Source organism: Camelina sativa, chromosome 4 (assembly GCF_030686135.1).
Source record: "Camelina sativa cultivar CO46 ecotype springtype chromosome 4, ASM3068613v1".
NCBI classification, from domain to species: Eukaryota; Viridiplantae; Streptophyta; class Magnoliopsida; order Brassicales; family Brassicaceae; genus Camelina; species Camelina sativa.
In genome coordinates, this window is record NC_141883.1 from 1571027 (window position 1) to 1582563 (window position 11537).

The following is an 11537-nucleotide window of genomic DNA, read 5'->3' on the forward strand; positions in this document are numbered from 1 at the left end:
AATGACTCATGGCCATGACAAGAGATTAAAATAAGCTCTTATTGGCGTAATATGAATTGTCAACATAAAATCACTGATTTAATTTGTTTAAAATAGCATAAAGTAGTTCTGGTGCTTCGAACCGGACATCAACAAAGCCATACGTTAAAATCAATCTGCAAAAAAATTACTAATATATATGAAACAAAACAGAGACGTTAGAATCGAAAACAAAACACTCTGTTCAGAAAACATAAGTTGTGAACAAACAAACATAAGTTGAATACTTCTACAGTTCTACTAAACAACAGACCTAATTACGTTCCAAAAACCAAAACCTTTATTCTCACATATGCGTTTCTTGCACAAAAAGCAACAGTCTAAACATTTCTTTAGGTAAAAGAGTAGAACAATTCATGAATCCAGACAAGTAAATATTACCTTCGAGTTCATTAATAGTAATGGACTGGATCATCAATATGTCTCTTGAAATAAGCAGCAAGCTTATCAAGATCCCCAAACATTCTTTTCCTGAACTTGAATCCCTTTGGGTATAAACCAATGTACTCGTGGTGCGGATTTGCGGATCGTATATAAGACAGTATTAAGCTCCCTGGATGTTCATGCGATACACCGAAACTGTAAACTACCATTTTGGGGTTTTCACCCTTCTCAACCCGAAGCAGATCATCTATTTGCGACTTTGTCCCAGTCCGAAATTTACGGTAGTTGATCATTGTCATAAGATGAGTTACCAAAGGATCAACATACCGATCCATTACCTGCAAATTTTTAAAACGTATAACTGTATAAGTATTTTCAATTATATCAAAACTGAAATTTATAAGAGTATATAAAGACGAACCTCATCTAGATCCTCGAAGGTTTCATTTCCAATTTTTAATGTTTTACCAATACGTTGTAAGCTCACTATGTCCTTGCTCTCCTTGTCACCTTCGATTATCTCCTTGTTAGCATACACATTATCAAAAATCTTGATCATCAAAGTCAGATGATTCAGTCCTCTTGAGCTTGGACGAACAATTCTTTCTCCAATATTGTTATCAGATAAATACTCTACTGCTTGCTCAGCAGAGATGTTCTGAACTCGAGATGAACAATCATCCGAGACTTAAACTGTTTCTTTTCTTCAGGAGCTTTCTCTTTCTCTACTAGGACATTGTTATGTTTCTCTACTAGGATCTTGCAAGTAACCATATCGCCTTCACACAGTATGTTAGACAAATCAACAATATCTCTGCCATTATCTGAGTAATCTTCCTTGAATAGAATCCCAGGTAATCGACAATCTAATGCACATATGGCTCTACCACTTGTCACTTTCTGAACAGTGGCCTGCACTATTCTCCTTTCACCAATAGTTTCTTTTGTTTCACCCGACAACAAATAAAACTCTTCATCTGCATCAACCGCTTTAAACGGACTCCGCCAATCCTGAAAACCACAGCTTAGTTCTCTCATGACTAGACTATAAGTTTCCTTCTTATTCTCTTGGTTCTTGCTTCTCAAATACTCATCAAGAACAATTCTTCTCAAAGAAGCTGGCTGATCTCTTACATGCTCTATCGCCATCTCTATCGCATCATCCACACCACCTCTTACGATATCATCATGAGCATAAACATCTTTCGCCAATTCCTGCGCAAGACGACCGTATGATTCTGGATGTATTCTAGTATCATCCAACAGATCAATAAATTGGCTGCTACTACAAGTCGATCCACTCCAAGAGACTCATCCGCATAAACCACTGAAATATCACGAATCCCATCAATTACATCAGACGCCAGTTCTTCCACGATTTGGAATATTACCTCATAAATCTTGTCCTTCAGACGTAAACAACTCATATTTACAGCTCCTAAAGCCACAACATCCGGTTGATGTTCTGTTATAAACTTCGAAAGACGATCTTGCTCCTTCTTTTTACGTTGCTGGTCATTTACATCTGGACATCGCAATGCCAAGGTTTCCGCGTAAAGCACATCAAGAAGCTCTCCCGATGAATCAAGCACCACAAATGTAGGGCCTGTTCGTTTGCCTGTCACCAGCGACAGAAACGAGCGACAGCCACAGATCGTTTAACTGTCGCTAGTTTAGCGATCAGTCGTAGCGACTGTCGCCAGCGATCAGCGACCGTAATTTTCAGTCGCTAAAATTTTCAGCGACTGTCGCCAACGATCAGCGATCAGTCGCTGAAACTAGTCGCTGGATCCAGCGACAGGCAAACGAACAACATAGCGACCAAGAAAAATAAAAAAATAAAAATTGATAAATTAAATATGATCAAAATTAAAATTAATTAAATAAAAATATAACTACGTATAGTTATTAAAATTAAACTAAATCTAAGTAAATAAAATAAAAATTAATTTGAATATATTTAAATAAAATTCTAAAAAAATCAGTTATAAACAAATTAAATTTAACAATATTAAAATGAATAAAATAAAAATAAAATTCAAATTAATTATTTAAAAATATGTAAATATGTTTTTAATTTATTTTCATGGCTATATGTAATTGTTTTTTTAAATAAAAATATAAATTATCAAAAATAAGTTTTATTAATTTTTTTAAAAAATATATAGTATTTAGTCGCAGCGACAGGCAATCGAATAATTTAGCGATAGTTTCTAGCGACAGTCGCTACAGTCGCTAGCTAGCGACAGATAAACGAACAATATATGCTGTCGCTGAAATCTATCGCTGTCGCTGGATCCAGCGACAAGAAAACGAACCGGGCCGTAATCTCTGGATTTCCAGGTCCCCAACAACACACCAAGACCCTCGGCGCAGCTTCTTTATCATTCTTTCGGTATGGCCCTGAAGACACTTTGTTCCATAAAACCTGTCCATACTCCGAAAGCAACCGAGTCTTAGCTCTGCTAGTTAAAAAGGATCTTGCTTCTTTCTCCATCTACGGCAAAAGAAAACCGTGAACCGCATCCTCAAGTATCAGTTTCCTCTGCTCATTCCAGAGTTGAGCATACTTATTAACACCAACACTTAGATAGTGTTCACTGCATTCACTAATGATTCTCCGGGAGCTTAAACGTCACTTGAAGAAGTTTCTCCTCTTCCGCTTTCTGAATCAGAAGCCATTGTACACCTTCAAAGTTCAAACTTCCTCAAAGGCTTTTCCCGTAACCACTTAACCGCAGAGAACCGATGGAAAGAATCTATAACCACATTCCCATCAGGTGTTGGACTTGTTGAGACTACTGCATTGTCCATATAAATCCCTCGAACATACTTTTTGATCAATACCTCACAACTTATCTCGACCGCAGCCACATGTCTTGCACCTTTTAAGTACAGCTTGAGGATCTTCAAACATCGCACACACATAGTTCAATGCCATCTCCGCTGGTGTTTCCTTTGCATCTTCAAGCTCATCAACAAGAAATTTTTCTCAAGAGATGAAAACCAACTGCTCAGCGCTATAACCAAACTTGTTTGCAAATTCCCGGATCCCAAATTTGCTGCAGATGTTATATTGTGATTTTCTATTAGGCCTCTTGTACTGTCCTTCTTCATCGATCTCACGATGAGGAAAATGCAAGTTGAACTTTGAGTCTACATCATCCACTTCTCTCTCTGTATCAGCCGCTTCAAGGGACTTGATAACCGATTCAAAAAAACTCTTATTCAGATCATACCTGCAGGTTTCTTCTTCAAAACGTTTTGTATAGTAACCGAACGAAGCAGTTTTTCGTTTCCGCAGAAGAAGCCACTTTCTATCCACAAGACTTTATGCCACTTGGTCTCAAGCTTCTTATCACCATCATCATCATCATCATGATCAGAACAGTCCAATAAACTCCGACACTGATCCTTCCGGTACATAGCTATAAACGGTATCTCTAGCTTATGCACATGATACAGCTCCAAAAATCTCACAATGTCATCTTTGTTAAACCAAACAACCTGGACCTTGTTCTTGAACCAATCGAGCATAAATCCAACGACTCTCTTCTTCAATGCTACTTTCATCCACGGGAGCGACTCCAAAGGCTTCTTCAGATATCTGCATTCTCTCAGGAACATCAAGCTTCCTAATTTCATCATCTCTCTCTGTCATATACTTCTCGGAGAGAACCAATGGGTCGACTCATCTTCTAGGTTTCTTTTGATCTTTTCGTTATACGCCAAAAATCCTTTTTCCTAAGTTTCAACAGTTCTTCAGGATCACCAAACAGATCGTTAGCGTAACGTAAAGCGTTGTAATCAGCTCCTAGCTTAAATTTCTTAATCTTCACTCCATGACTATCTTCATCTACAATGAAGTGACTCAAATCATCATCATCATCATCATCATCATCATCATCATCATCATCGTTAATGTTATTCTTTCCTCTGTAGATTTTTCAAACGCTTATACTTTTTTCTTTGGAAACTGACGTTGTTGTCTTCTAGAAGAAGGTAATCATCTTCGTGAAGGCTAAAGTCTTCGTCTTTCTTCCTTCTATTTTCACTCTTTTTTCTCACGACATGGCCTCTCTTCTTCTTCTTCGTCTTCTCCATCATCAGAACTATATCCACTAGAAACCCATCTCCATCCATAATCAAACTGATCATCTTCATCATCGTTGTCTCGGTTCTCCACTGGATCTTCATGAATCTGTAGCTCTGTATCAAAAACAGAGTCGAATCTTCAGGGAAAAAAAATAATAACAAAGAATTAGGGATTCAAAAGCAGACGTTTCAATTAATGTACCTTCGTTGATACTATTCATGATTATGCTAAGAGAGTAGCTATACAAAATCGATGAAGGTGGAGATTAACCCTAAGACCTCTGTGATCGTTAAAAATTGTAAACAAAAGCATATTACGAAAGTGTTACCAAAAAAAACATTAAGAAGAAAAAACAAAAAACAAAAAAAAGGATTACGAAGCTACTAATTAAAACACAAAATTTTGATTTCTTTTTAGCTAACGAAGTTAAAATATACTCTTTAATTAAAAAGTAGTAATGCTTAATTTTATGAAAAAGTGTATTAAAGATATCTAAAATATATAAATTTTCTAATTCAATCATCAAAATGTTCGTATTATTAAAAGATTAATCTTTCATATTTATACAATCTTCTATTAATAATTTGTTATATTACAATTCTTGACTAAGGGCTTAACTTAAGCCTAGTTCTTAAGGCGCTTAAAGTTGCCAAAAAAATGTTATTTATCAAATTAATAATTTTATAATCGAACGAAAATTAGAAAAATTTATTTATTTTCTTAGTTACACAAAAAAATTCTGAAAAAGTTATTTCTATTGTTAAGAAAATCGAAAAATGGAAAACCAAACGGATTGAAATCATCAAATCACATAGAGTTTTCAAATTTGCATAAGCTTTTTTTTTTTTTTTTTTTTTTTGTCACATAGAGTTTGCAAATTTTGCATAAGCATACCTCATAAAAATAAGTGTCTTGAAATTCCAAACATCTTAATTTTTAAAATCACATTCAAATTTTTTTTAATGTTTTGTTTGATCACATTCAAAAAATTAGTTTCCGGTATAATTACTTTTTGAGAAATTCGTGAAGAATTGTGGCAGGGTATGCCTCAATAGATCGAGTGTGTTCAGACTTCAGTGATAGGTTTAAAACTTAAACAATCATCATCATCATCATCATCATCATATTCGTATGCGCAAGTGCCACAAACTTCATAGATATTAATTAGTATAATCACATCCAGTACATAAACAAAAAAACCATATTTGTTTGTTACTTTTTTCCTATTGTATTTGATTTGATTGGTATTCTTATACTGTTTTCTATCTTTCTCCACGGCTAAAGTAAACAGAAATTGGTTTGGGTTTTGGATTTTGCTTACTTGTTCACTTTATTGAAGCTTTTGATTATTATTGGTTTCGCATATATATAAAAGTTTCGAGAAAATCATTAAAGTAGTTTTTTTAGATATGCTCAAATTCGATATTGTAATAACAGTGTTTACATCCTCAGTAGTCCATAGACAGACATCGAAATTGGGATATAATCCGTCATATGATCCTTCGATGTATCTTTAAATCTAGACTTGGATTCGTATATGGAAAATCAAATCATCCGCCATCGCTCTTATGTTGATACCATAAACGAAACCCTAACTTTTAAGTAAAGAAACTCGCGTTAATTACATATTTTGGAGTGACCTACCAAAACCATCCAAACAAGTATAGCACAATATAAATTACAACTAGTAACCAGTTTCAAATTGAGCTCAATAGAAAAGAGAGAACCACACAAACTATAATCTAGAATGTAAATCAATTGTGCATCTGCTACAAACCTACTATTGACCCAAAAGCTAAATTACTTGGGGTGAAAAGAAAAGAGTACCTCGCAAGAGATGTACTTGAACGATTCATGATAAAAATAGCAGACTTTAACTCGGAATTCTCTCGGCAGATCATAGGAAGGATACTTACCTTCAAAGGTAATGAAGTACATTTACGGCAATAGTAGCAGTTCTGTAAAGATTGGCTTTGATAACCTTGACAAATCCATATCTTGTATTCTGTAGTATAGACAAATGTGAAAAAAACCAACCACAAATAAGTTCAACATAACAAGAACTTAGAAGAAGAAACATATATTAGACTATAGTTTTGACCTCTCTTTCATTGTAACCCTCAAGGACTCCACGAGACAGCATGTCCATTAACTCTCTCGAGGTTTATGGTTTCATGACGAAATCGTTTTCATCAAAATCAAGAGGCAGGTAAATAAAAATGCAGCGGAACTGCTTGAAATCCATGTCGAAACCCTACAAAACACAAGATGATTCGATACCCAATAATAAACACTAGATTACCAAATTAGGAAAGGACAAATGAACATCAAAATATAAACACTAGATTATCCAACCCACCCATTTTTGATCGAATCCCATTTTTTCCATCAAAGCTCTAAAGAAATTCTATTCCACCCTATCATAAGCTTTACTCATGTCCGTTTTTATTGCCATAAATTTTTTCCGGTTGGCCTGATTAGAACGGAGGGCATGGAAGTTTTCTTGAGCAATGAGGATATTATCTGTGATTAATCTTCCCGACACAAAGGCAGATTGGGTCTCGGATATAATTTCCGGCAAAAACTTCTTGAGACGTAAGCTCAGAATTTTTGAGACCACCTTATACTCACATTACACAAGCTAATAGGGCGAAATCTTGACATTTCACGAGGTCGATCTCCTTTCGGGATTAAACATATATTTGTCTCATTTAGCTTGCCATCAAAAATTCCTGAGCTAAAGAAGTTCTTCACCATCTTAGTGAGATCGCCTTTTATGGTTTCCCAAAAATTTTGGAAGAACAAAGCAGTCATCCCATCCGGTCCTGGAGCCTTTTCCGGATTCAGGGAGAACAAAGCTCGTTTGACCTCCTCTTCTGAGATTTCTTTTGTGAGATGCTCATTCATGGCATGTGTGACCAATGTAGGTACATCCTTAATGGCCAGTGTAGGGTCACTCGCACTGGAGGATGAAAAGAGATTGTCAAAATACTCTACTGCAACTTTTTCTATTCCCTCTTCTGTATCAACCCAAACTCCAAGTTGATTAAGGATGCCTGTGATCTTGTTCCTTGCCCTTCTTTGTTTTGTGGAAGCGTGGAAGAATTTCGTATTTTGATCTCCTTCTGCAAGCCACAGTTCTCTGCTTTTTTGGTGCCAATATGCTTCCTCTTCCCTATAAGCTTCGCAGAGTCGCCATTTTAGGTTGAGGAGAGTCTCTGACGATGCTTGATCATCTCCATATGTCTCATCAATCTTTTCTTGAAGTTTCTTAATAAGCTTTTCGGAGTTTGTTTGATTATTTTTCTTCCAAATGGAAATTGCTCTTTTACAGTTTTGGATTTTTTTCAAGATGGATCGTTCGACAGAATTGTCGTCCCCTCCCCATCCATCTACCACCGCCTCTTTGAGGCCTGGCTTGTCTATCCAACGCTTGTCAAACATAAACCTTCTCAAAAACTTTTTTGGACGTGTAAGAATAGATGCAAAGAGGGGACGATGGTCCGAACCCCACATCTTCATATACTCCACATTACTGTGGGAAAATAAATTGTGCCACTCTTCATTTCCCATGGCTCTATCCAAGCGACACCGAATCTTACCATTTGACCGCTGACAAATCCATGAAAATTGGTTTCCTTGGTAAGGGAAATCAATGAGACCACATGAATCAATCATAGCACGGAAAGGTAGAAAGGAGGCTTCAGATCTTTTTTTCCCCCTCTTTTTTCATGATTCCCTGTTATTTCGTTGAAATCCCCAATAATAAACCAAGGCTCGGATCTCGAAACTCCAATACGCATTAGTCTTTCCCATACATAATCGCGAATTGCAGGGACAGGGTCGCCATAAATAAATGACATATAGACCCGATTTCCATTAATGATTGTTTCGATGTCGATTAAACGGTCATCTAATAACAAAAATTTTACCGGAAAATCATTCGAATACAATAAAGCTAAACCGCCGCTATTACCCTTAGGCTCGACAGTTTGAAGGTTATCAAAACCTAAATCCACTTGCACATCTTGCAGATAAAACTTGTCGTTTTTGGTTTTCGACAAAAATAAAAAATCTGGCGAGTATATCCGACACATCTCGCGCAGTCGACGGCGAGTCAGCTTGGATCCCGCCCCTTGACAATTCCAAGCAATTGTCCTCATTTGTTAGTTCCAGAGGGAGAATGAAACCCCACCGTACTAACATTTGTTTGAATGAACTCATCCTTTGGTGATGGAACCACTTCACTAGGAGAGAAAAACATGAAGTTTTTAAAAGCTTTTAATTCCAACTCACGCGGTTTGTATTCCAGATATTCAAGAATTTTTGAGCTCTCCTTACAAAAGGGAAATAAATTGGTCTGAAACTTTCTCGAGATTATGTATTTTAAACTCTCCATATAGGAGGAAATTGGTGGAGAAGCTCTCTCTAAATTGAAGAATGATAATGGCCAGTAATTAATAATAGCTGGACAAAAATCAAACAAGCTTGCAATAAGGTTGAAGCCCACTAGAAAAGTCTCAATCCAGGCCCACTTCCAGGTCCAAACCCATGTCGGCCAAATGGAACTTTTAGGAGTTGAATGTGTATCTAGGTTTGGACAGCACTTTGAGACGTCGTCGTCACCGGAGATAGTGGCACGGCGGTAGCTGGAAGAAGCACAACATGTAGAAGACTTATGTTGCCTTTGTTTTTTAGATCTAGAGCAAAGGTGAATCATCTCTGATAATAGTTCTTCAGCTATGGAAGCCAAGAAGGAGAGAAAATATTCTTCAGTTCTAGAGCGCATGCCGGAGGTCGGAGTAGCAACGAAAGGTCGTGGCTGGTGGTGGAGATTGATTGCAAGACAAATTGAATAGGACCTTCGGAATAAAACCGAAAATCACTTCACACCGACGCCGAGTGGAAGAACAATAAGATCTATAGCAGGGACGCTAGTACAACGAAGCCACTCACGAGCAGGGTCGACGGCCACCAGATTTGTCTTCTTCAGGTGGTCAAAATGATCTGAGCAAGAGGAAGGGGTCGAGACTGCAAAATCCAGAAATAAATCGAGACAAAAAGCAGAGTCAAAACCCCTGAGCCAGCGAGCACAGCCACCGGATCCAAAGATCATCAACGAAAACCTTCTTGCCGCCATGAGGAGAGTGACGCTGGACAGTTTTGCAGTATCCATTAAGCCGAAATAACCACGGGTTTGCCTCCTCAACAGAGGGAAACACATAACCTGCCATGACGGCAAAGAGACGGTACAGCCACCGGGATTTGTTTGAACGTCGGCATGTACGAGACAGATCTGTAACCAGAGACGACTGCACATAGCAGGAATTAGTTGCACAAAAGTGACGGGAGTATCCTTAGATACTAGATCTAGAGTCGCAAACGATGGCATTTGAACAGCCTTCCACAAACGATAATGAGATTAGGATGAACTAGACGTCTAGACAGTAAAAGAATCTCTGCAAATTGCAGGAACAATGGTGAAAGAGTTGTTCAGATTAAAGAGTTTGGGAAAGAGAGGTGGTCGGAAGAGATGAAGAAAAGTAACAGAGATGGTCGGATCCGATCTCATGTCTTATGGCAAAGCAAATCTAAAATTGAAGAAGAAGGAAATTTGAATCCTCGGGGAAAGTGCCTGATCGTCTGTGTCTCTGTGACTTGTTTTGTCATGAGGCGCAACTCTTCGTCTGGCGTGAGATGATCAGCCCCTTCATCACTGCGTCTTATACACGGAATGAACGCATAGTTAGGCACAGATCCAGCCTCATATTTCATATATGGAGATACATCCTCAGTAGTTCAATCTGAGACCTGACATCGAGATTAGAGATATGATCCGTCGATATATCATTTAAGACTTGGATTTGTACCTGGAAAATCAAATTATCTATCATCGCTTTTATATTGATACCATAAACGAAACCCTAACTTTTAAATAAAGAAACTCGCGTTAATTATATTTGAGTTCCTCTATATTTCTATTCTATGTATTTTTTTCTTCTTAGTTTTTAATTTAACACTCACACCCCACTAAATTGGTCAATGGAGCATACCGATGATTAAATTTTTTTATTGTAAATTACAAGTTAACTTTACAAATTGATTAAATTATTGTAAAACTGCCAGGTCAATAGGTATAAAAAAAATAGTTTTTTTTTGTTAAAAAATATTCAATAAAAAAATAGTTACAATGCAAATTTGATTGAGAAAATAAGCATTGACAACCTTAACAAAAGCAAAATTCGTAACCTCTTCAAAACAAAGGAAAAAAGAAGAGGATTTTCATCAAGTTAACTATTATAGCGTTTTTTGGGTTCAACAAACATAAATATAGAAGAAAACATCCACAAAAAAGAGAGATTTCCATAGCATATTATCTTCATTACGCGAATTTGAACAAGGAACGACAAAGAGAAGTTGAAAGCAGACACATTCATTGTTGCTTCTGGAACCCTCGACTAGATAAAACAATACATTATCTTAATTTGCTTGTATTTGACATTTGTTGGACTTGTATCCCATTAATTGTACACAAGTCCCTTTATTTTCTCTTTCGTATATAATTTGGCCTCATAGTTGTAGTTGTACACTATAAAACCCCATCGGAATCCACTGTAGACTGTGTAGTTTAATCACTAATTTATTTGGGTGGGCCTCTCTCAACATACTCACATCAGCTGTTTTTTTACTAATTTACTTACTCAAGGTTATAATAAATCATAAGGCTATGTCGATTAATCAACTCTGAATAGTTTTTGTATGATTATAATCACACTCTTGAGGATGTTTTGATTTAAAGTTTTTATTTTTTGAATTTATTTACTTGAGTTGATAGCTTCGTTTACATCACCGAGCGGATGAGATGGAGCTAATGAGTACTATTGGATCAAAGCCCAAAACACCTCAGTCCCGTTTTAAAAAACTCATATGACGTGTGTGACAGTAAACGCGTAGATAGAGAGGGGGGGAAGAGAGACGCTGTTTCATGTAGGCTGTAGCTACAGCTTCTGTCCCATGT

The 11537-nt window shown here is 36.8% G+C and overlaps 1 protein-coding gene and 1 pseudogene across 1 annotated transcript; both read right to left on the minus strand.

Annotated features, from left to right (window-relative positions):
* Nucleotides 1–431: 431 nt before the first annotated feature.
* LOC104783451 (transcription elongation factor SPT6-like) lies at nt 432–4739 on the minus strand (annotated as a pseudogene).
* A 2381-nt stretch (nt 4740–7120) lies between these two features.
* LOC147945201 (uncharacterized) lies at nt 7121–8197 on the minus strand. Its single transcript, XM_087509143.1, has one exon. It carries the CDS (start codon nt 8195–8197, stop codon nt 7121–7123), a length of 1077 nt encoding a protein of 358 aa, XP_087365269.1.
* Between the last annotated feature and the right edge of the window lie 3340 nt (nt 8198–11537).